The sequence below is a fragment of the Pimephales promelas genome, chromosome 5, assembly GCF_988280905.1.
Source record: "Pimephales promelas chromosome 5, fPimPro1.hap1.1, whole genome shotgun sequence".
NCBI lineage: Eukaryota > Metazoa > Chordata > Actinopteri > Cypriniformes > Leuciscidae > Pimephales > Pimephales promelas.
The window spans coordinates 8,613,841-8,640,166 of NC_142773.1; the positions used below are offsets into that span (position 1 = coordinate 8,613,841).

The window sequence follows — 26,326 nt, forward strand, 5'->3', positions numbered from 1 at the left end:
TGTGATATATAATCTGTAAACATGTATTTTGTGACTTTCTCTGCTTATAGCATCATTCGATGGCTTTGTTGAGCCACGAGACAATTTCCTCTTTGTATTCATTTATATATGAACGCACATTGAGTTAACCTGCTTACTATAAAGCAAACAAAATGGAACACGAAGGACAACAAAATGACAACATATCTGCATAAATGTATCAGAATGATTTCTTACTGTGATTGCAACTATCTAATATTCTGTTGCTTCTTTTTTTAAAATGATAATATGGATAATATATGAAAACTGAATGACATAACCAACACTACGAGTCAGAGGTTTGGACTGAATTTATTATCTTTCCTATATTCATGAAAAATTATAAACACAGACATAATGTTTTAGTTAAATTTAACTGATGCTTTGTGTTCTTTGTATGTCTGAATTTGATCATTATCGAAACTCTAAAATGCAAGATGAAAAAAAGTCAATTTTAGTGCCTTTAAAGGTGCCATATGTAATAATTGAGGTAAAAATATCCAAAAAATGAGCTACACACATCAAAAGAATGAGAAGAAATAAGTGCAATGATGTCATTAAAAAACTGACAAGTTATAGTGCTGCCGAGATATAAACCTAAATTAGCATGCTAAATTACTAGCCCCGGCCCGGCAGGTGTTGTAATACCAGTTTCGGCCATGGGAGGCGGTATGCGGGCGGGCAACATTACCACCAGCCAAACTGCAGTACACGAGTAACTCGCGCGGCTTGTGTGTGTACTTGAACCTGATGTCAGTCGTGTGGAAATACAGCCCACTACTACATTTCAGTTCAGAGAAGAGTTCAAAAAATGATTGGTCGATATTATGCATGAAGAATACATTTTGGTAAGTTGTAGCATACTGTATCCTTCAACAGTGCTCGTGTTCTTTTTCCATTAGCTAGTAGAGACGATCGGTTCACGTGCGCTAGGGATCTGTGGTGTAACATGTACAAGCGCCAAAACGGTATTTATTGTTTGAATTGCGTAATAAAATTGACAGAATCTGAGAGCTTAACTAACCTGCTTGCTAAGTGTTAATTGCGTGTGTCTCACGGTGAATTCGTGAGAGTTGGCAGCTCTGAATGGCGCTAGCTTGATCAACATCAGCCAATGCTGTCTGTCAAATTAATTCAAACGAACAATAAAAGTGTAATATGAACAAAACGAATACCATAAACTTCAAATAATTGCCCAAGCTTTTATTTACCCATATCGTCGAAACGCACCCGCTTGTTTTTGAGACAGGCGTCTATGAGGCGGTCTTCATCATTTAGTGTTGAGATGTTGTTCATTGAGTCTCTGATCTCTAAAAATCTCCAAATGCTCCACGTGAAACTGCGGTCTTCCAACCTTTTACTATCATGCCAAATGATTTGAATAATATGCGGAGAAAGAGAGCAAAACAGCGCTCGTTTGTGTTGTTTGAAGACGTGAGAGTGCGCGGCACAACACATTTTCTGGAGGTATACTGCCCCCATCTGTTATGGAATATTGAATATTTTTAGATTTTTAGTTCCAGATGGCACCTTTAAATAAGAACTGGAGCTGTCAAGTTCCAAAATGGACATGAAACACCATAAATGTTCAATATAAATGTTCCTAGCTTCAAGAATTTCAGCTGGTATTTTTGGAGAAATATAGGCTATATACATATATCTTGCTTTCAAATCTCAAACACTTCTCACAAACCTTATTACAATTGATCACATAACATTTTTAGGCAAACTTTTCCTTAAAATGTAACAATTAAAAAAAAAACCGGCCTTATGTTGATAGGACAACTATCATGATAAACAATATAAAAGGAGAAAGGGGAACATGATGGGCCACAAGCCGGCACTCAAAATCATTCATCTGACTAAAAAGTATCATATTTGAACTAGATTACAACATTAGATAGTAAAGGTAAATCCAAAATCGTCATTTAAGTTACCAAAATGATCAGACTCAATCTTTAATGCCCACAGGTGTGATGTTTTAAGAACACTGTCAGATTGTTAACAACTTCTCTTCTGATGACTGCTTCCTTGACAAGGCAGACCTCCGTCTTTTGGTGCGGGATTGTTGCATTCTCGCGTCCGTGTCTTTACTCCAGACACACACGGGGACCAGTGGCTCCAGCAGCTCCAGACTCCATGTGTGGGACCTGTCAGAGGGAGTGTGTGTGCTCTGTCAAGTGCTGAGTGCTGACAGATCATCATATACACCAATAAAACACTCAAGTAAGCCTGGTTTTCTGCCTTGTGTTAGTACTGCAATTCTGAGTGCGTTTGTGTCCTGTTTCTCCTGTGACTCCTTGATTTTCTGCCTGTTCTCTTGGATTTCTTTCCTTGCCTCAGGTCTTTTCTGTTATTGTTTGGATTGCTTGTTTGTGTATGACCCTTGCCTGGATTTGGATTTTGTCTTTGGACTACCCTGTTCAATAAATACCAGGGGTTTCCAGTAACAGGGTTCAGAAGTGCTGCTTTAGATGTTGGCTGCGTCTGAAAGATTAGGCAACAGCCCTGCAGAGTTTAGCTTCAACCCATATTTGTTTAACACACTTTATCCAGGCTTATGTGAAAACTACAGGTGTGTGTGTTGGAACTAAACGGTGAAGGCACCAATTCTCACGTTTCAGACGCAGCCGTTATTTTTATTTCGAATAGAGTTTCGCCTCTTCTGACACCCTGCCAGGACTCAAACCACATACATTTGTAAAATAAGAGTTATAGTTTGGTAAAGGACATTACCTTTTCTCTCAGTCTCCTCACAGGCTTTACCTCTGTATCCACTTTTACATATACAACTGCACTCTGTCCTGGAGAGCATGGGGATGCCGTTATTCAAGCAGGGGGCACAGCGGCACGGGTTGAAGTTCTCCATATACTCTTCCAATGCCATCTTCAGGTGGGGCAACTTCGCGCGCAGCTGCTCGGCTGATGTGCTTAAGCGTACCAACTCATATATTGGTGCAATCTATGACAGGACCACAATGACCAGAAATGGAGAAGAAATAACTATAAATAGTATATAGCTTAAATTAAACATAGAGTTTTGACAGAGATTAAAATTTGGGTTGATAATCGTTCATAATGAGTAACCCAATGGTGCTGGGTTAGGAATGAAGGACACCATGCATGTCATTCGAACATGGGAAAAACTGTGGACTGCAGCTTTAAATCATTATAAATTTCTACCGAATAACACATGATACTAAGAGAACACATATATGTGAGTTGTTGATCCACCCAAAAAATTCTAATCTATCTGTATCCTTATCTTAGAAAACAACATTTGTCTGAAAAGTGTCTCACATTTATTTCATTGGCAAAATTAAACAAAAAAAATCTGTCATTTTTGACCTGCGAAGAGCAAGTTAAGTTAGTAAGGCAAATGCACCTCAAACTCAATTAGCGCAGGGTTATATTTGAGACTCTTGCCCCAATCCTTGTAACTTTTGGCATCTCTGATACCCAAACTTCCAATGCTGGAGCCTGTGTCTCCACCCTTCACAAAGCCCAAGACATCCTCAATAGCACTGTTGGACTGATCACGAACTGTTAAAAACAAAATAAATGTTAAAAGTTGAATTTTTTAAGTATAAAACCAAAAGAAGAAAAGAAAATGCATTGGGCTCCAAGTTACGTACCCTCATCCATTGTTCCAACTTTTTCACAGAATTTTAGTTTTGTTGTAATTTTGACCGTATTGTCCAATGTCAGGCCCAAGGAACCACCAAGGCACGTTCCAATCTCTAGCGCAGTTTTTTCTAGTGGGAAATGGCACAAGCACCAATTGGATTTTCTAACTTGAATAAAGTTAGCTAAATACAGTTGAGTCACTCATGCTTTATTTGGGTTGTATGTGTAATTTACTCACCATTTCTTTTCATGGCATTCTTGTTCACCACAGCAACATAATCAAGGACCCCACCCATGGTTCCCTCTGTGACATAGTGTGTACCATATTCATTGAAGAAATTGGAATATGCACCAAAATTGTACTGATCTGGCAGATCCCCCAGAGCCCAGAGCATGTCCTCATCCAGAGTCAAGTCTCTGCTTCTCATCTTAAACTGGGCGGTTTGCACTGTTGACAACAGCCTGACAAAACCCATCTCCTAAACATGAAAAGGAAACAATGGATGGGGGTTATTAGGAGGCCATGATTTGCAAAGGCCAATGAATATAAGCACAAGCCCCATCATCTGATTATGAAAATCCATACTATCTCTTGCTTTGGCTACCGGCTACCTACATTGATTTCCTAGGAGAGTTTGAGGATTTTCTCGCAGACATATTGTTCAGGGGTGGCCGGTTACATATGGCAGAGTATAGCGTTAAGATTTCCAGTGGCAAGCAATTTGTCTGGCCAAACCAGATTCGATCCGAGTTGTGGCAAAATCAACCAAAAATCACAGCCAATCAGAAGAGCGTATGTTCTGTGAGACTTACTACTGCACAATCAATCCAGACTGATCTCATGAAGTAGCGTGTGTATGACACGGCAAATCGTATTTCCATTTTTGGCGTGCTATCAAGACGCATAATCGCCTTTCAGCGTGTTTATGAACGTCGTTGACTTAACGTTATATGAATATCTGACTTACCTCAACCCCGTCCCTAAACCTAACCGTCACTGGGGTTAATGGCATTTATGACTGGAGATTTGACTGCGTGTTCAGACACGCGGAATGACGCGGACGTTAATGGCGTAGACATATATGCATACACGCGGATACACGCGGATAGCTCAAAATGCGTGGAGATAACACGCCACCTGACTCGAAAGTGGCGTATTTGTGTACGCAAAAGTCATGATGTCATGTTGATCAATCGCTGCACCCTTAAATTCAACAGCATTCTTAGTGGCCAGGAGATTCATTACAAGACAGAAGTGTACAATACATCCAGCCTTAAACCTCAAACACCCCCCCCCCCCTCAACCCCCCCCCCCCCCCCAACCAGTCACTGCCCAAATCTATAAGTGACTTCTTAAAAAAAAGAGCTGTTTATAATATGCAGGATTGGCAACACTGGTACATGGTGAGAATAAAGAGAGTTGTGTCCAAATGTATTGCTTTACCTTGTTATTGTATTGGGATATGTTGGTGAGAAACTTGAAATGGCTACTAACTTCCCGACCAACTTCCACAAAAGAGACTTGGTTTGATGTACTGAAGCTGAAGGATCCTTGTGTCTGACTTGCTCTGAGAAAGCTGACAGCATCCTCATGATAGTCCGAGGCTTCCTCGGAAGTTGCTTGTGCCTGGCGAGGACAAAAGCACAGTCAGCGGATGAGTCTCAATTGTAAGGTTGCACCCTAGTTAGGGTGTGTCCTTCTTCACCCAGTCCTACTCAGCATTACACACAAGGATGAGTCCGCAAGGGCCTGACTAGGAGACAGCCTTGAACATGTGAAATTCACATTCTTTAAAAAGGAATTCAGATCAATTACATTTTTTAAATTTCTATTAAAGGATTGTTTGATTGGTAGTATAACGTGCTACATAGTCATTCTCAGCAAACAATGCCATTTATGCGCTATGTGTGTCCCCAAAACTTACAAATAATAGAATTATGCTGCAAAACAAAAGAGCATGGATTAGATTCTGGAAATGCATGAACATGTTAAAAATGTGTACTCCAACATCCTATCTAAACACAAATTGACCCAACTGTTCTAACCACATATTAAAGATTCGGTTTAAGACTAATTTAAGAATTACCCATTGGAAAAACCCATATTGGTTGAGCAATAATCTAGAGAAATATGTCCCAGATAGCAAACTGACATTGAATCAACGTGGAAATATGGCATCGAAACAACGTTGATCTGACATTGTTTTGCTCATCGAATTAACGTTCAACCAACGTCATTCTTTCTAAACTAATGGAAAATCAACTTGAAATCAACTCGTTGTTTCAATGTTATGAAAGTAAACCAATTTTCGATTTTCATTTAGCTTTGAAGAATGCCGCGTCTAACGTTGGTTCAACGTTAATTCGATGAGCAAAATCAACGTTGTTTCAATGTCATGAGAGACGTTGTTTCCACGTTGATTCAATGTCAGTTTGCTGTCTGGGGTAATATATTGCACGCAGCAATTAACACGGTTCAAGCATTTAAGGCCTTCATGGCAACAGTGACTACGTTTACATGCAGACAGTTTTGGGGTTATGGTCGGGTTAAGGTCACTATTCGGGTTTCTGAAACATTAGGAATAACCCGTTTGCATGCGTGAGCAGAGAGAGTTTCTCCTGTATACATGGAATTGCAATATCCCGATGTAAACGGCGACGCGCGGTTAGTGTCTAGACGTACAGACAACCTACGCAATATGCGTCATTTCCGATTCTTCTTCCTGTATCCAAAGAAAACAACAACAGCAGCATGCGGATAATGAATAGTTTGGGGCCAGATAGCGATCGCCTTTGTTTGCGCTTTGATGCTGGTAACGTTACTGTACGTTCACACCGCCACCGGCGAGAGCGTCAAAGTGGCCGGAAGTCATTCATTTTCATTGAGAGCCGGCGGCGAGCTCCGGCGAGAGCGGTGCGGCGCGTTTCGGGAGATGGTGCTCACTGCGGAACATGAAATCCACGGGGAGGAGTCGGATCCAGATCCAACTCCTCCCACCTTACATACACCTAAATCTAACCAACTCCGCCCCCTGATCTCTAAACCCACCCCTAATCCCTAAACCCAACCCTAATCCTACTCATCTCCACCCCTTGGATCGTGATCCGACTCCTCCCCGTGGATCTCATGTTCTGCATTGAGGTGCTACTGTGTTTCGGACGGCAAGAGCGGCAAGGAGAGTTGAAATCAGTTCAACTTTATGGTAATAAGCAATGACGCGGTTCGGCGGCAACCAATCGGAATGTAGAAGTGCTCCGTTTGAGAGAATCCCAGAGAACGTAGTCCTGTAAACTTTGGTTCCGGCCACATTAGTTCCCAAGCAAAATAGAGAAGGTTGATAATTTGATAAGAGGGCGCGCAACACTATTTATAAGCAAGATTTTCGTGCTAGAACACTTTTTCAGCGGTAATGCAAATTATAATAGCACTTAACCATGAACACAAAAGCCACACCACACATATGGCTTTTAATTTGTTTATTTCATTAGCAAACATGTCACTATAATTTTAAAGTTATTTCCATCTATCAATTTTCTGCAAAAATAACCGACATTTTTGTTTGCATACCATTTTAAAAAAGATCACGCATTGGATCTACATAAGAGCGTCCACGAATCTTTCCACGGCGTCGTTGACAGAGCGGCAAGAGCGAATTTTGCCGCTCTCGCCGGCGGCGGTGTGAACGTACGGTTACTGACCTCGCTGGTCAGTGCTGCGTCCAGGCTGCGTCTCGCCGTTATTACTTCCGGTATACTGCACGCGGATTTTTGTATGCACCGAGAAGTTTCTGTACTCAAAAGACCAAGATTCCTTGCGAATAGAACATGCGCAGAACACAAATCACTATGGGGATATGCCGATATGCGTTTACATGACCAAAAATTCAGGTTAGAAAAGGGGTACCCCCATGTATAATATCCCGGTTTTAAAAATGCAGAATATGAGCATATTCAGGTTTTTCCCGGTGTTTACATGGCTGTTCGCGACCGGGATGTAGCCGAACTGTTGGTCTGAAACCATAAAATATCCATAATAGAGAATACGCAAATGATACAATCTATAGTTCCAGTCAAATTCAGTTGTTCTCCATATCTCCACAGTTTTGTGAAGTTCCTACTTTTTTCACACAATATTTTACGTTACTCACAATGTCATACAGGCAATTTACTATTGGAAATATGTTTTTTTAAAGCTTTTTAACAGTTATAGCGCCATCTATGGTCCGATCTACATAAAAATGTGCATACTTGTTAAAGGGTTAGTTCACCCAAAAATGAAAATTAAGTCATTAATTACTCACCCCCATGCTGTTCCAACCCCGTAAGACCTTCGTTCATCTTCGGAACACAAATAAAGATATTTTTGATTGAATCTGAGAGCTGGATCAGTCCTACATAAGCTGTGTCTGAAACCACTCACTCGTTCACTCATTCACTAATCCCTATATAGTGTATGGCATTTGAGTGCACTATATCTGCAAGGAGTGAACGAGATGAAGTGAGTGAATTCGGACGCTGACGTTTACACTGCGCGTCGGAGAGTTGGAGCTGTCGCAGAAAAGGCTTTGTCACGCGTACTGATAAAACTCCTTTTATCTTACATTACCTACTTTATAAAATAATATTAACAACAATAACAATCATAATGACTTTATTTTGTAATTATACCTCCGTGCCAGCTTTGTAGTTTCATCGACTGAAATTGTACATTAACTCTCACGTTCACAGATGACGTGTCGTCGAGCGCCCTCCTGCGACCGTTATTATGTTCAAAACGACGATTAACGGATATTTTTCAAATCCTCCACTGGATGTAATGTAATCTCTGGTTTAAACTTGCTCGCGCCGCACTTTCATGCGCGCTCAGTTCTCTCCGCGTGGGAAATAGGGCTTCAGCAAGTGTACATCGAATGTACACTCGAATTCAGAGAGGATTGTGGGTAAAAGTAGTGAATGAATGTAGGGAATGATGTCGTTCACTCAGAATTCGGACACCACTACAAAATGGCCGACACCCGATATAGTGCACTATATAGTGGATAGGGAGCGATTTCAGACACAGCTATAGAATGCCTAAGGGACTGGCTCTTGACGGCCCATAAAGTCATTAAAGAAAAGGTTTAAATATTCCATGTGCCTACAGCGGCTCAATTATAAGTTTATCAAGCGACGAGAATACTTTTTGTGCGAAAAAAAACATAAATAACGACTTTATTCGAGTATTCCATTACTTCCTTATGGGCGCATGCGCGAGAACTGAGACAAGGACGTTCTTCTCCTTCGAGTACTTCTTGTTACCGGCTGCTCACCGCTTAGGAGTATTACCGCCCCTTAGGAGTATTGTATGAGGTTGCATTGTGCTTAATAAAGCCAAGTTTAGGATATTGTGTCCATATTAGTCCATATATGCTTCATGATTGGTATTGTAAGCCTCCTAAAGCCATTGCATGGATGTGAGGAACAGGTTTGTATCAGCGCTCACCATGATCTGATATGTGAGGAAGTTGTGTGGTTTCCGGTAATATTTTTCAGCATCATCATAACTGAGGTGTTCACAGAAAGGATCATACGTGAGTTTCCGCCATTCTCCATTATAGATGTATTCACAAACACCTCCAAAGTATCTTGGGTCCAGAACATTCTTCATAAATTCTCCCGTTAAAGCATTATATCTGAGGGAATTAAACACAACATGATTCAGGATTTGGATACATGTTGTACTTGTTAGAATATACTGAAATATAAATCTGTCAAAAATGTGATTTTCAGATATTTAGCATGCTGTCATCATTTCCCCTCGCTCATGTCATGTGGTTCCACATATTTGTAGATATTTTGAAGAATGTTGTGAACCAAACCCTATTGATTCACGTGCAGACATTATACAGTAGATTTGAATAATATTGCTTCAGATACTGAAATGCTTTTTGAGTAACTGTACATTGATACTGAAACAACTCCGGAAATGCACAAGTCAAGATAATAGACAGATTAATTTTAAGTTTTATATGAATGGATAAGGGAAAGTGTATATCGCAGGTCCTATGACACATCTAAACATGTTTTCTTAACTCTATGAGCTGCAGTTCTTGTCTTAATCTGGTGATATCTCTAATAAAACACATTTCCAAAGCTGAAAGCACATTATTCCAATATTAAAATCAGAGACACGTGTGCACTTTGTTTCTTACCCTCGGGTGGCCTTTTCCGCTCCTGGTATGATCAGGATGTCGGTACACTTGGTTTCTCTTCTATTCAACACTTCACAGTCCATCTCATCTTTCTGATTTACACAGTCTATTTCATCATTGCAACGGAGCGGCTGTCCAATACAACGTCCTGTGAGAACACAGACAACACATTTGAAGGAGACCTATCATGCAAAATGCCCTTTTACATGGTGTTTGAATGTGTGTGTCGGCAGTGTGTGTGTACACAACCACCCAATAATGCTAAAAATTCTCTCATTCTTTTTTTTCGTCCCCATAAATAATAAACAATGTCTCAGAATAAGCCGTTTTCAGTTTCTATGCAATGTGACGTCGCACATGCTTAGGCACCGCCCACAACTGCTGACAGACTCCACCGCCCATCAGTGAGCTGTACACAGTCCGCCATGTTTATCTCCACGCCAGAGCATTTAACAGCAGCATTCAAGCAAGAAATGTATTCTTATTAAAGCTACTAAAGTTATTCTGTCAAAAGCTGTGAGTGATTTTCTGTTTTTCTCTTGTTGTTTGATTCATATTAACAACATTTATAGCAGTAGGTCCTGCTGACACTTTAATACACAGATCTAATAGACACATGCGATTTCTTTCCCTGCTGTTTACATTCACGGACATAACCGACTGTTTATATGAACTTTGTGTATATGTGGACAGTTTAAGGGGATAGTTCACTTTAAAATTAATATTTGATATGTTTTATCTTACCTAAAGGGCATCCAAGATGTAGGTGTCTTTGTTTCCACAGTATTTTCAATTTTGATATTTTTAGGTCAAACCGTTCTTGTCTGTCAGTCATATAATGCAGGTCTATGGTCACCACCTCAAAGAGCAGCACAGAGAAGTCCAAATTAAACATGATTTAATGACTCGTGAATGTAAGTACACATTGATGGCCTAAGACATGTTATAGAAAATTTCAATGTTTTTAATATTCTTTTCTTTGCACTTTTATTTTCCTTTTCGTTCCACATTATGAGGTTTGTTCCTTTTCCAATTAAAACGTGTTTCTCCCCTTTTACTCTGTATTTACATAGCAGGAACTCTCTCTCACACACAGCCAAAGATATGCTAAAGGCTTTTGTTTATAGACAAGGGAACAACCGCATTATAAAGCCTTTTGATCTCATCAACTTTTGATCTCACAGGAGTAAGGGCAGTAAAACACCATGGGGCGAGGGGCAGGTCATTGACTTTTGCTCTCACAGGAGTAAGGGCAGTAAAACACCATGGGGCGAGGGGCAGGTCATTGACTTTTGCTCTCACAGGAGTAAGGGCAGTAAAACACCATGGGGCGGGGGGAAAGGTGTATAAAAGCTGTCTGTTCTATATGTCATTTAGGTCTGTGTTCCTATCGCGAGGTAGCTGTCGCAGTATTTTTGTGAACAAGCCTCCTTCAAAAGAATAAACATCTTTTGAAGTACAATTTGAATCTAATGTCTCTTACTATGATGCTGTTTGTTTGTTAAACTGTTTTTGCCACAACAGTTTTGGTGTCAGAAGTGGGATCTCACGGCAGTTCTTTCTGGTCCTGAGACGGATTTGACGGAGTGAATCGCCCCAGTACCAGGCTACTGGTCTCATACCTCGGCGGTTTGAGAGAGAACTCAACAGATTACGAGAGAGAGAGCCAAATCCCGATTTTTCAGGGCCAGGAGGGACTCGCCTGAGATCTGAAAGAATCCGGTGGCAGTAAAGCATCTTGGTAAGAGACCTAAAATTTATTTTATTTGTTTTGTATTTCGCATGGTGTAATTTGATATAACTATTAGGTGAACCATAGTGGCTGAACTATCTCTTTGGTACGGGCAGGGAAAGTTTTCGAGGGGTGAATTGAGGTGGTGACGGGCATTCCGACTCTTTTCCTTGAGCTGGCTCATTTGAATCGACTCACTGAAAAGAGCAGGTTTTTTTTTTTTAGAACACGTAACAAAAATTTTAATTGGCACCTGAGGAAGTCGGACCAATTTTTATGCCGAAAACTGATATTGACACCTGAGGAAGTCGGATCAATTTCATGCAATCGGAAAAATTTGTTACTAACTTTTTTATAACCGGTAATTGTAACACGTGAATCAGCACGAACAACCCGTCACTACAAGCCAATTTTATGCCGAAAACTAGCTCGTGGGGGCGGATAAAGGATCCGCTCAGGCTGATTATTGGTTAAAAATTGGCACCTGAGGAAGTCGGACCAATTTAATAAAATTGTAAAAATTTACACATTACAAATCTTTAATTGGCACCTGAGGAAGTCTGACCAATTTTATGAATTTTGAAAACTGCTATCATTATTGAATTGAACCTTGAGTAGAACCATAATTACAGAGCATATTTGCTAAACCTTGCCGGATCGAGGTGACAGAACCGGGTCTGTTGAAGACGTTTGACAGATTAAGACGCGTCGAAAGTAAAAATCCAAGAGAGAAGATTCAGCCAACATGGGATCATCTTATAGTAGGCCTAGACAAGATAATTTTTTTTTTACAGTTTTCTTTGTGTGTGTATGTTTTGAGCTATGTTGTGATTGATGAAATTTGAGCAGTGTTTTCCGATGAATGTTTGAAGAAACTTGGTTTGAGATGTTGTGAATGAGGGAACATTGAGCGCTACGAGATTAAAAGTAGTGCGGGAGTCAGTTGAACAGGGCAGTGAGAAACAAAAAAGGGTTGTTATGGCTTAGTTCAACGAATAGGAAGATAAAAGTCGAACTGTCAAGAGAAATAAAGTTTTTACTTCTTCATCCAGTAAATGGATGCATGACACTAGATTTCTAGAGAATTTAGATTTACATGATAAGGATTGAAGTAGCAAGCACCAAGGCTGCCTGTGTGAAATAGATGGAACTGCATGTGAGAAATGTGTTTGGGGATTGTATGCAAACTGGTTAAATAATGAAGGAACTGGCATGTAGAGGAAGAAAGGAGAGGATACAGAAGGAACTGGCATGTAGAGAAAGATTAAGAAGAAATATAGTAGAAAAAAAACTATATGTATTTTCCTAATAACTGAGGAGGGACTAAGTAATACAGCAAATTCTTGCTTATTTAGCCTGGCTTCCAGATTCTAGATGATGGGTTTTTATTGAAATAAGTGTTGTTGATGATAATGAAAAATTAAAGACAGTCTGTGTTATGAAGGAATTTTGGATCAGGGTATCATTTCCTTGGATAAGTATGACTAAAGTTAAACGAAAACTTTGAAAAACAACTAAACGTATTTTGAGCATTTATGTGCCATTTACCATTTAATCAGCTCTGTGTTACATTCCTGATGTGGACAGACTGCTTCGGGGGTGCACAGTAAATTGAAGTTTTGCAAGATAACAGTGATGAAAACAATGGTCAGATTCTTGTGATGACACACTTATAAGCAGGGCCATTTAACAAGTAGCTGTGGATGCAAGATGAGAAGGAATTTTTGTGATAAAATGACAGAAATTTCCGGTGTTTGTGTGTGTTTGAATATAGATCACTGTTTAAGTGACGATATTAACATTTTCGTCTGAGAAAGAACAGGAGATAAAAATAAGGTCATGAGATTGAAGACTTAATAAATTTATTTTGAAGGAAAGAACTATACAAAGAGTACTGGTCGTTGTAAAATTAGAGATAAGAAAATGAATTGCAAAATACTTTTAAAAAAGTATTGCTAATTGCAGATTGGTAAACTCCTAGAAAAGAAAACATGGAAGTCAGATATTTAACTTTGGCTATTAAGAACCTGATAACTAAAATTTAGATGATATTTGAAGCATTACTATTTTTATAAAAGATAAAATAGGCTAAGCAAGCCATGTTACAGGTTAAACAGTTGATAAATGTAAAATGTGTAAAAGCTTGGTAGTGTTGAACAAGAAAGAAAGAGAAGCTGATGTTTTGATTTAAGAAGATAAAACTTGTGATTTGGCTGAAACAATTTGCTTATCTGAATATGATGTGTGTTGGGGCGCACGAGAGTGACCAGCACGAGAAACTCAAGTAGAAATTTGTAATGTCTAAATTCTCTTATAAAATTGGGCTTTATTAAAAATACAAGTAATTAATGCAAAACGATGCCTTAAGCTGGGCTGCAGATAAAATTCTGAGTTTGAGAGAAGCAGGAAGTATCAGTTCTGAATAACTCAAGAGTCTATCTGTCTCTCTTTTAATGTCAGCTAGAAGCTGTTATGAGCATGTTATAATTGATAATAAGCTATTTATGGTAAAATACAGTGTTTTCAGTTGAAAATCATTGACCCAGGAATGTCAGAATAATTCATTGCCAAAAAGAGGGCAATTTTTATTTGTAAATGTTTTAGAAGTAAAATTGAATGACTTTAAAGAAGTCTTTAAAATAATAATACAGATCCTAAACGAAAGAAGTTTAAGTGAAAATCTTAACTAGGTTATTCTTGAACCAGTTATATTTTTGTCTAGATCTTAATACGCACCATGAAGCAGAACCGATGACCCAGACTACAGATGAAGTACACTGAATGTACACAGTTGTGATCAAAATTCACTGAGTTTAATCTAAGCAGCGAGGTTGCTGCTTTTAAGATGGTTAATGGATTTAAGTGATTTAATACTGTTGTTATTGTTCTGGGATACTTCTACTGTGATGATTCTTGAATATCTTCTCACCAACACCCAAGTGAAAAGTCATAACTGTCAAATTTGAGAAAAGTCTCTTTGATAATTCTGCCTAATTGGATGGAGCTGTAACCAGTATGCATGAGGTGTCATCCCAACGACGGGTACGATCTTCGATAGCCCTAGAAGACAACCTAAGGCAGGGTTTCACCGCTACTGGGCACCTGCCCACCAGGAAAGGGAGGTGTAATCTGTGCGAAGGGAGTGGATGTGATGCCACTTTGGGCAAAGGGCATCAGAGAGGGGACTCAGAGGACTGTGATACAGTTTAGTCTGGTTCAACCAAGAGTCCACTCCCAAATATACTTTAGTATGAACTCATCCTCCAAAATGGCTTAATTATCATTGAGATAAAAGTGAAGTTATTTTGTTTCAACACATTTGGAATTCAACACAATCTAAACAAATGGTAGTCGATTGTAGAAATGGGGCCGGTGTAAGACAAAGGGAACCTTATCAGACAGGGGGGTGTCTCAAACATCATTAACATACAGACCACAGGTGGATGCATCTGATGTGGAGACATTGACAAACATTTTTATGATGTTAATTGCAAGAAAAATGCAGAGATTTTAGGGTCTTGGGACAAAGGCATGGTGGTGGCTTAAGATGAAGACAACTAAAAGTCTGAATGACAAAGATCAAAGGTTAGTGTAAGGAATTTACCCTGTCTAAATTACAGTCTTAGGAGGCTGTTGAAAAGATTATTCGTTTGTTCGAGAGAGAGAGAGACTGCTTGAAGGAGAAAGGGTTGGTACTTTGTTTTCATTCAGACAAAGAAGCTGAAGCAATTTAATGATAATGAATCAAAACCAACATAGCTGACTTTTCTTGAATCAAATGAATAATGAACAAACATGTTTTGAAACTATAGTTAAGAGGCCGAAAAAAAATTAGATAAAAGCTATATGATTATGCAGGGTTTAAAATGTCATTTAAACTGTAAAATCTTTTTTAGAGAAAAGATAACAATAAGAAATATGAGCATTCATATTTAGATGTATTTGATGGTGATTGCACTTTATGTCTTGATAAGAGTGAGTTTAGAGGAGTTGCTCTGTCTGAATAGTGTGTGTCTGGAAAAGAGTGTTTTATCACTACTGATGAGTTAAGGCGAATGACAAATTCAAGAGAGGATGATAATTTTGAGTCAAACTGACAATCAAGCTTGTCTGCTGGTCATGGATTTTGGTCATTTATGATGAACAATTATATATGAATTACTGTCCGAATCAGTTTGAGTACTGGTGGAAGTTGGAATTGTAAAGTTAAATGAATATCAGTCATGGGTTGGGATAAACAAAAGGATTAGATTTTATGGCAAGAACAAAGTGACATATTGGCTGAGATATCGAATTATCAAGAGAGTCCTTAACATTTATGATTATTGTAAACAAAGGAAAAATGATGACTGACATCGACAAGTCTGTACAGCATGACCTGACTTGACAGAAAATAGAATGTAAGACTGAAGGCTATTAGCCTTCAAATGCTCTGATGAGAGGACACCATTGTGTTAATTTGATGCAAGAATGGATTCCTGCATAAAAAAGGGGGATGTAATGGTGACAGTGGCCAAAAATGATATGGTTTACTAGAGGACAAAAATGCCCTAATAAAATTGTTGTATAACAAATTGCAGGACTGATTCAACGGGAAGCGCCAGGGCAAAAAGAAACTATACTTAAACTCAAAATTAGTTTTTCTCTACAGAGCAAAGCAGATTTTGATACAGGAATGTGCCCAATGGAATAATGACTGGTGGATGTGGTTGTTTTCTTGGTGGAAAACTCTGCTATTTTCAATATAGCTAGAGTAAGACCAGATAGAGGAACATAGAATGCACATGTGATTGCAATGCGCTTCACAATTGCATTAACAATGAAAATGCTTTGCTCACAACAGGATTCAGTAACTGTAAAACTTTGCACTGTTATCATGCCTCTTAACAAAAACATTGGTGTGGGAAGATTTTGAGCCAGATCACATCTCATACTCACATTCTCATGCTGGCTCCCTGTTACAACAACAGGACCAAATTTTACATCACAATTGTAAAACTCCCCCATCTTTGTTTTGAGGCATGATTAATTTACACATAGCCACAGCTAAATGCAGCCACACAGATAACACCATTTGATAACTGTTTGTTTTGTTTTACTTTGAGTTTACTTTATTATTTGTTTTTGTTTACATTGAAGAATGCTGTATGCTTTTGTTGTTTGTTGTACTATATGCTCTTTTAAATCACAGAATCCCTGCTTCCTAAAAGTTCATATCCAGTGCATGTCTTGGAAAAGGGACAGCTCCCAGATTGGAGTCCAACTGTCTGACTTGTTTGGTCCAAGATCCAGTGTATAGGTGTGAAGTGTGCGATGGAAGCCTAATAAAGCAGGACTGAAAGGAAAACAAAGACTGACCAACTGGTATTACAACAAGCATGGGCGAAAAGTCTGAAGATGACATCTACACAACAGAAAGCATATCTTTATGGACTGTGCCACCTTAGGACTCCATGCGTGTGGCCACAAAGAAATTTTAAATAAGGGATTTTTATTTTATTTTATTTTATTTGTTCTTTTTCTTTATTCCTACTATGCTTCAACCTATGTCTGAGATGACTGAGGGTCTGATTTTATGTCAGAAATGCGGTAACAGCGTTTACCCATTTAGCCCGGTTTTAGACAAAGTGTTTAACTATTTGCTTAACTTTTTTTTTGTATTTGTTTATTTATTTTTACATTTAAAACTCTTTATTATCAGAGAATGATAAAGAGGAGGAATTGTTATAGAAAATTTCAATGTTTTTAATATTCTTTTCTTTGCACTTTTATTTTCCTTTTCGTTCCACATTATGAGGTTTGTTCCTTTTCCAATTAAAACGTGTTTCTCCCCTTTTACTCTGTATTTACATAGCAGGAACTCTCTCTCACACACAGCCAAAGATATGCTAAAGGCTTTTGTTTATAGACAAGGGAACAACCGCATTATAAAGCCTTTTGATCTCATCAACTTTTGATCTCACAGGAGTAAGGGCAGTAAAACACCATGGGGCGAGGGGCAGGTCATTGACTTTTGCTCTCACAGGAGTAAGGGCAGTAAAACACCATGGGGCGGGGGGAAAGGTGTATAAAAGCTGTCTGTTCTATATGTCATTTAGGTCTGTGTTCCTATCGCGAGGTAGCTGTCGCAGTATTTTTGTGAACAAGCCTCCTTCAAAAGAATAAACATCTTTTGAAGTACAATTTGAATCTAATGTCTCTTACTATGATGCTGTTTGTTTGTTAAACTGTTTTTGCCACAACAGACACTAAACGAGCGGTTTGTGAGAGAAAACGAACAGTATTTATATCGTTTTTACCTCGTGTAATCACAGCCACGTCCAAGTGATCTGAAGGCAAGGGCGCTTCGGTCTGCGCATGCGCCGGAAAGCGCCGGAAGTGATCTCTCACAAGGTTGCGGAAAAAAAGTCAACGTTGTCTGTTGATATATCGAAATCGTCTTCCATTGCAATTTCCTGCATATCTAAATTAGTCGTGGCAAGAGGTAAAAACGATATAAATACTGTTCGTTTTCTCACACAAACCGCTCGTTTCGTATCTTAGGCCATCAGTGTGTACTTACATTTACGAGTCATTAAATCATGTTTAATTTGGACTTCTCTGTGCATGCTCTTTGAGGTGGTGACCATAGACCTCCATTATATGACTGACAGACAAGGACGGTTTGACCTAAAAATATCAAAATTGAAACTACTGTGGAAACAAAGACACGTAAGCTAAAACATACCAAAAATTAATTTCAAAGTGAACTATCCCTTTAAGCACAATAAAACGTGAGAGAGAACTGTCTGGCATTCAGCTTTCTGTGCGCTCAGAAAACCATTTATCAGAAGTTTACACTGCTTTAAAACATATACTTACGTGAGCATGAGCAAGAGGCGATAATCAAAACCAAACAGATGTTTTAGTTTTTGACAGAGTATCCGAGGCTCCGCCCTCTTCTGGAAAGCTAATTTGCATTTAAAGATACATGCACAAAAACGAATCAGTTACCTAACGTAACCTCGGTTCTCTCTAGATGAGGGAACGAGTATTGCGTAAGCTAGCTTACGCTACGGGAAAGATTCATCTTTGCTGAGAAGTTGAAGCCAAAAAATTATTCCATAATTTTGTAATCATTGTCAACGCAGTCTCTTCTGAGGCAGACCATGAGCGGGCTAGCTAGCGGCTCATTGGTTCGCTCAGAGAGAATGCACGAACCTATGGGAGAGCGGCGCTGAGTCCGCGGCCAATGAGCGGACGGCGCTCGCTTACTGCGTCACAGCCCGCCAAAAGGGGCGTGGCTACAGTGTATAAAGGTCGCTCTCCCAGCTCGTTCGTTGATTCTGTAGCATGAAGCGAAACGCTAGTGGCGCAAGCACGGCCGGGAACGCAATACTCGTTCCCTCATCTAGAGAGAACCGAGGTTACGTTAGGTAACCGATTCGTTCTCTTACGAGAGGTTCTCTCGTATTGCGTAAGCTAGCTTACGCTACGGGAACACCTGGTCAACGCCGTGCGCGCTAAGTAACCACTAAGCATCCCAGGGGGAACACCGGGGGAATCTATAAGTGGAAGAAGATAATACGGCGGCCAGCATAGCGGCCGTTATCATCTAGTGCAGAAACACCCAAGGCGGCCGGCGAAGGCGGGCCGTGATGTGTAGGCTAATGCATAAGCACATAGGGGAACACAAGGGGTGAGCCGGTTGTGATGGAACTCCCGATAGTGCGGCTTCTATAGGAGGGCTGTGAGTACTAGACCGCCAGAATTTTAGCCTGTAAGGCTGGAACTTCCAAGTTATAAAACTGACAAAAGTGGAGGGGGAGGCCCATCCCGCAGCCACACAATGTCGTGGATGGAAATCCCGCAGGACCATGCCCACGATGAGGCCATGCCTCTGGTGGAATGAGCCCTGATGCCCAGAGGGCAAGGCAGGTCTTTAGCGGCATAAGCAGAGGCAATCGCGTCTACTATCCACCTGGATAGGGTCTGTTTCGAGGCGGCTAGTCCCTTGGTGCGGCCACCGAACGACACAAACAGCTGCTCCGAGCGTCTGAACGCGGCAACGCGTGTAGTGTACACTCTGATATCCCGAACCGGGCAGAGGCGGTCAGCGTCACGTTCGCTATCGGATGCAGGCAGCGCCGATAGAGAGATCACTTGCGCCCTGAAAGGGGTACCAATCGCTTTTGGAACATAACCGTGTCTAGGCTTTAGAATGACTAAAGAGTCACTCGGTCCAAACTCTAGGCACGCGGCGCTCGAAGACAGCGCGTGAATGTCCCCCACACGTCTTACTGAGGCGAGAGCCGTCAGAAGAACGGTTTTTAACGAGAGGTATTTTAGCTCCACGGACTCAAGTGGTTCAAACGGTGGGGCTTTCAGAGCTTCTAGAACTATAGAAAGATCCCAGACCGGCACCGTAGGGGGCGAGGGGGGGTTCATCCTTCTGGCTCCCCTGAGGCAGCGGATGATTAGCTCGTCTTTGCCCAGAGACTGGGCGCGCCGGGGTTCAACGAACGCCGCGACGGCTGCCACGTAAACCTTAAGAGTGGATGGGGACCTGCCCTTATCCAGCATCTCCTGAAGGAACACGAGCAAAGACGAAACCTCGCACGTCCGTGGGTCCAAATTCTTGTCGGTGCACCATTTGGAGAACACAGACCATTTTGCAGCATAGAGCTTTCTGGTAGAATCCGCTCTGGCGTGTTTGATCGTGTTCAAAACCCCTTCTGGCAATTCGACGCGTAGTCGTTGGTCACCCATGCATGAAGCGCCCAGCGCTGTGGATGGGGATGCCAGATCGAGCCGCGGGCTTGAGTGAGGAGATCTGTTCTGATTGGAATGGGCCACGGGGCTGTCTGTGACAGCCGCGTTAGCTCCGGGAACCAAATCTGATTCTCCCAGCGTGGGGCTATGAGGAGCACCGAGTGGCGTGAGTCCCTGATTCTCTGAAAGACCTGCGGTAGCAGAGAAATCGGGGGAAGCATAGAGCGGGCGGCGGGGCCAATCCTAGGCTAGCGCGTCCTCGCTCTTTGAAAGAATATTGGGCAGTGAGCGTTCTCTTCTGACGCGAAAAGATCTATCTCCGCTCTGCCGAATAGGCGCCACAGTGTTAGGACTGTTTGAGTGTGCAGGGACCATTCTCCGGGGGAGACCAGGTTCCTGGACAGCCTGTCTGGACCGTCGTTCAGATGGCCCCGCACGTGCGTCGCTCTGAGCGATAGCAGGTGACTCTGGGACCACAATAGGATGCGGCGTGTCAGATGAAGAATTCTTGGATCTGACGCCGCCCTGACGGTTGATGTATGATACCACGGCCATATTGTCGGAGCGAATCAGGACGTGGTGACCGTTTATGCGCGGGAGGAAGCACAGCAGCGCGTTCTCGACCGCGATCATTTCCAGACAGTTTACGTGTAAGGAACTCTCGTGGTTCGACCACTGGCCGGCGGCCGGTGAGCCCTCGCAAACCGCTCCCCAACCCGAGTTGGATGCGTCTGTCGAGATAACTTTCCGGCGAGAGAAGGTTCCCATGGTAACGCCCCTCTGAAACCACTCGCTTACTGCCCATGGCTGCAGTGCAGTGATACATGTCTGAGTAATCCTGATCATCTGGCGGCCCGTCGTCCACTCGTGGTGGGATACGCGGCTCTTTAACCAGAGTTGAAGGGGGCGCATGTGCAGAAGACCCAGCTGTAGCACAGCGGAGGCTGAAGCCATATGACCCAGCATCCTCTGAAGCGATTTCAGGGATGTATGGGTACCCATCTGAAACGAGGCGGCCAGTCGCTGAACACGGCGCGCGCGCTGTGTGGATAAGCGAGCCGTCATCGTGATAGCGTTCAAATCTATTCCAAGGAACGAAATAGTTTGACTGGGCTGGAGAGAGCTCTTTGTCCAGTAGACAGAGAGTCCCAGCGCTTCCAGATGGTAGAGGAGAACTGTGCGGTGCGACAGCAGCTCCGTCTGGGAATCTGCTAGAATCAGCCATTCGTCCAGATAATTCAGAATGCGCAGCCCCTGACTTAGCAGGGGGGCGAGCACTGTATCCATGCACTTCGTGAACGTACGGGGTGCTAAGGATAGGCCGAACGGGAGAACGGCATACTGATAAACTTGGCCCTCGAAGGCGAAACGTAGGAATGGCCTGTGATGAGGGCTTATCTGGATCTGAAAATATGCGTCTTTCAGGTCTAGAGAGATGAACCAGTCCCCCTGGCGGACGTGCGCGAGGAGTTTCCTGACTGTGAGCATTTTGAACGGTCTCTAATGAGCGCTTTGTTCAAAGCCCTGAGATCTAAGATCGGCCTGAGGCCGCCGTCTTTCTTGGGAACCAGAAAATAACGGCCGTAAAAACCCCGACTCGGTCATAGATGGTGGGACTCTCTCTATAGCGCCCTTCTGCAGTAGCTTGGCTATTTCTAAGCGAAGCGTGTTCATAGCGGGCAGCTGACAGTGGATTCGAGCCGCACGCGCGAGCGTGGCGGGCGGCGACGAAACTGTAATCGATAACCATTCTTTATTATGCTAAAAACCCACGGGGAGATGCCGGGGATGGCTTCCCACGCTTCGTAAGCGGTTGAATGGCGATTTCGCCCTGATTGCTGCACATCGCGGGCTGGACACTGTGTGTGGGCACGCTTATAATGTGGGTGGCAACGGGACTTACACTCAGAGAGGAGTTTTATGGGCCGTGTGACAGAGCGGGCAGAGGGGGGGACACGCGCACGGGCTCGTGGGCGTGCTTATGTTCTCTGCTACTGGAGCGGAAGTGCTCGCTCCGTGAGAATGGGCTCTGTGAGACCCTGGGCATAAGGTGCTTGTGTGTGTACGTGAGCACATGCTTGTGGGCACATTTATTACACTTGAGGCTTTTATGCTCTTTTTGTGAACTCTCTGGGTAGCCGTGAAAACGGCATTTAGACGCTCGCAAGCGGGCAGGGAAACCGGCTTGTTTGTGGCGGTAAACACTACTGCAGTCAGCGGTGAAACGGGGACTAACAGTGGGCGAAGCTTTTTACGGCGATCCGGCCGCAGCGGGAGAAAGCCGTCCTTTTCTCAGCTGTGCTAGGCAGACTTCAGTTGATCGGGCCTCAGCGCGATCTTGGGTCGAGGCCCCCTGGAGGAGGCTGTCTGCGGCGGCTGTCTGAGCGAGAGCGAGGGCGGCCGCCCTGTCTACGCTGGGGCTGCTGAGCTTGCTGAGGCAGGCGCTGCTGAGCTTGCTGAGGCGGGCGCTGTTGTGGGGTTCTGGCAGGAGGCTCGTGAGAGCGGCCTGTCGAAGAACTAGAGCGGCGGGGCAAGAACAGATTCATGGCCTGAGTCGCTTTCTGTACCTCGGAGAAGCGGTCAACGATGCCCGTGACGGCAGATCCGAAGAGCCCGGTAGGAGATATAGGCGCGTTGAGGAACAGGGCGCGTTCTGAATCTCCCATATCGGTGAGCGTGAGCCACAAGTGTCTCTCAGTGACAACGAGGGCGGCCATGCATTTTCCCAAGGCTTGTGCGGCGGCTTTAGTGGCGCGAAGGGAAAGATCCGTCGCGCTTCTCAGATCCGAAAGGATGGGCGGGTTCCTACCGCTGTTCGCCATCTCGCACGAGATGTCGCTCTGGAGCGCCTGGATGGAATGCAGCGCTGAGGCGGCCTGTTCGGCGGCGTCAAAGGCGCGGGCAGCACGGCAGTATAACTCATCTCGGCGGCTCCGTCCACTGAGCGAAGCGGACCCCTCGGAGCGGATAAGAGCCGAAAGAGGGGCATTCCAGGATTTAGTGAGCACGAAGTGAAGCTCAGGCAGGAATGGTGCAGCCCGGCTGCAGGCGGGGGCCGGGCGCCGGTTCGGTGGTTGCTCTGGGGGAGGAGACCACTCGAGACCCAGGCGGTAGATGGCCTGCGAAAGGAGGCGCGATAGTCCCTCCTCGATGCCGGCGCGGGTCCCCGCAGACTCTCTCGTCGATGAGCCGATCGACGACCAATCCTCGCTGTCAGAAGGGTGCAGCGAACAAGAGTCCTTCTCATCCGCGGTGTCGTCGGAGGCGACAGAGCGGCCATACGGCGGCAACTGTAAGTCCGGCAGGGGCGGAGAGGGAGAGCGGTCGGTGGGCGGCGGCGGCGGCCCACATGGATCCGCAGGGGGCTCCGGCGGCCTCTGGGAGCGGCGTTTCTTCTTCCGCGGCGAAGTGAGAGGCGGCGCGGGAGCGGTTCTGACTGCCTGTAGTCGAGCCCGCAGGGAAGACGGAGGCAGGTCCTCGCAGTGGTCGCATCCTCCGTTGGCGAGGGCGAGCTCTGCGTGTTCCACTCCGAAACAGAGAACGCAGAAGCGGTCTCCTTCCTCGAGTGAAGAGCGGCATGAGCCGCAGGAAATACGAGGCATCTTGAAAAAGACGCTCGGCTCTTTTAGGAATATGGAATAGTAAAAAGGATACGCGTCGGATGGCGCTAGCTTGCTGGGCGGCTGAAGGTGGCAGACGGCCGGCTTCCTCAGACTCCGGAGCTCGCTAGACGGTGCCTTCTCAACGACGGCGGCTTCTTCCCAGGACAGCGGATGCGTGTAGCTCGCTGAATGAATAAGAATCGACGAACGAGCTGGGAGAGCGACCTTTATACACTGTAGCCACGCCCCTTTTGGCGGGCTGTGACGCAGTAAGCGAGCGCCGTCCGCTCATTGGCCGCGGACTCAGCGCCGCTCTCCCATAGGTTCGTGCATTCTCTCTGAGCGAACCAATGAGCCGCTAGCTAGCCCGCTCATGGTCTGCCTCAGAAGAGACTGCGTTGACAATGATTACAAAATTATGGAATAATTTTTTGGCTTCAACTTCTCAGCAAAGATGAATCTTTCCCGTAGCGTAAGCTAGCTTACGCAATACGAGAGAACCTCTCGTAAGAGAACAGCATGTTTTTCCTTCCACTCAAAAATGGGCTCACCCGAGACGTCTTGTATAATAGGTCCCCTTTAACATACACACAGACAAACGTGTAGAAAAGAAGGCAGGCAGAAATATTTACCAGCGGGCTCACAAGCAAACATGTCCCCACAGTGGTCCTCTTGGAGTTGGCACTCGTCCTCTTGTGGACACTGTCTTTCGTCCCACTGACTGTGAACACACTGCTGACCGCCAAACTGAGACGGCCGTTCCAAGTACTGGAAGCGAAACTAGGAAACATCACAACATATTTTAAATGTTTATGTCCAATAGACACCAGCTTATATGTGTGTTGTTAACAGTCGCAATTTGATCACTTTAAATTGTTGCTTATGTTTGCATTAGAGCTACACTCGTTTGTTGCCCCGCAAATGTGCTATAATCCATGATGTCCACTACAGTGGACAGATATTTTTAATTTATTTTAACCTCATTACAATGAACAAAACAGACTTTCTTTTCCATATTTGTTGGTTTGTAAGAGTGTCTAAAGTTATGTTTTTACCGTCCTGTCGCTACATGTGTTACAGGGTGACCAGGCCGTCCAGCTCTTGAGTTTACAGTCGATAGGAGAGGGGGTATCGGCTCCTCTGGTGTGTCTCGAAGATGCATTAGCCCTGAAGGGACACAATATGTGAAGAGAACAACGTGAAAAATAAAAGCTCCTAAAAGTACAGTATCTATTATTACCTGTTGCTTGATGATTCATCTGTAAATCTGGCAGAAACATGGTGACTGAAACATTCAAAGAAAAGTCCAAATGTGCAAACAGAAAACAAAAATCGGCACATAGCTGAGATGGTTGGTTTGAGATTGATCTGAGACTAGGTCCAGTCTACACATTGTTTGTCAGTAATATTAATGATTGATGGGATTTGGGGGAAAAAAGAAACTCTAGTCACTTTTGCCCAGAATGCTACACCTCTACGCAAATACATGACAAGATCTACATGGAGAATTAGGGTTGACTGGTTTTGAGTGGAAACAGTAATTATTACTAGATTGCATTGTATTCTGGCCACTATAAATGCATTTTGCACATAAAAATAAATAAATAAATAAATAATGGCAGAAAGTGACCATATTCTTTAACCCTACGGCTTTACCACAGCACACATTTATCTAAAGTATTTTGACAAGGCTAGCCTAGTATTAAAGGGACACTTCACCCATTTGCATTAAGCTTTGTATCTTTAGAAACCCAGTCATATTTTTGAATAGTCATGGTTTATTCCCTTATTTTCTCCTGAGGTGGGAGAAATAAGGATTTAAGTGTTTTACTTCTTGCTTATTCTGATGTAAAAATCGTCATTTTGCGTCATAATAAGCATGAAGTCATGTTTCATTAAACAGTGTAGAGACTACAAACTTAGCTTCTCATTATTATTCCAGGGTGTTTGACCCACTCACGCTACAGGCCTATTACAGATCAGTGGGTGGGACTTCACTTGCAGAAACTGAAATCAAGGGGGTAATCCATCGACCGGAAGTTGAAGCCTCGCGGGAGCTGCCATCTTGTAGCAGAACTTCACTTGTGTTAGCATTCCCATTGACTCCCATTCATTTTGGCGTCACTTTGACAGTGAATAACTCTACATCTGAGGCGTTTGAAGACCCCATTTGTCCTTTATTTATTTCTAAAGAAATACGACAATGTATAAAATGCTCCATTACCTTGTAGCTTATGTTATGGCCCCGTAGAAGCAGTTTTAGTGAAAGTAGGCTAACGATTGCGTCATACGGGGAAACGTGGAGGCAAAATGACAAAATAATTAATCAGAATACCTAGCAAATGTTCCTCCTGCTCCTAGCTCATGGACAGCTCCCACTCACACTCTCCGCCTCTGCAAGTTTC

At 43.1% G+C, this 26,326-nt stretch overlaps 1 protein-coding gene across 2 annotated transcripts; it reads right to left on the reverse strand.

Annotated features, from left to right (window-relative positions):
• Positions 1–311: 311 nt before the first annotated feature.
• On the reverse strand, positions 312–25,332 carry c8a (complement C8 alpha chain). Of its 2 annotated transcripts, XR_016168468.1 has the most exons (12): positions 25,162–25,332; positions 24,977–25,088; positions 24,554–24,701; positions 9,837–9,984; positions 9,128–9,317; positions 5,090–5,272; positions 3,884–4,124; positions 3,654–3,773; positions 3,404–3,561; positions 2,755–2,980; positions 1,549–2,168; positions 312–479 (listed from the first exon to the last, which is right to left on the reverse strand). XR_016168468.1 is itself a non-coding variant. In XM_039656125.2 (11 exons), exons 1-11 carry the CDS (start codon positions 25,260–25,262, stop codon positions 2,020–2,022), a joined length of 1,776 nt encoding a protein of 591 aa, XP_039512059.2. In that variant the 5' UTR covers positions 25,263–25,332; the 3' UTR covers positions 312–2,019. The 2 variants fall into 2 exon arrangements, 1 of the variants encoding a protein (XP_039512059.2); XM_039656125.2 differs by having other exon boundaries at positions 312–2,168.
• Between the last annotated feature and the right edge of the window lie 994 nt (positions 25,333–26,326).

Bases quoted from the DNA above. Each gene is read 5' to 3' on its own strand.
- c8a (XM_039656125.2), bottom strand. From the start codon at position 25,262: ATGTGCCGATTTTTGTTTTCTGTTTGCACATTTGGACTTTTCTTTGAA. The intron at 3,562-3,653 runs GTACGTAACTTG...TGTTTTTAACAG, and splicing joins AGTTGGAACAATGGATGAGG to TTCGTGATCAGTCCAACAGT. The intron at 2,169-2,754 runs GTAATGTCCTTT...TCCCTCTGACAG, and splicing joins TGAGGAGACTGAGAGAAAAG to GTCCCACACATGGAGTCTGG.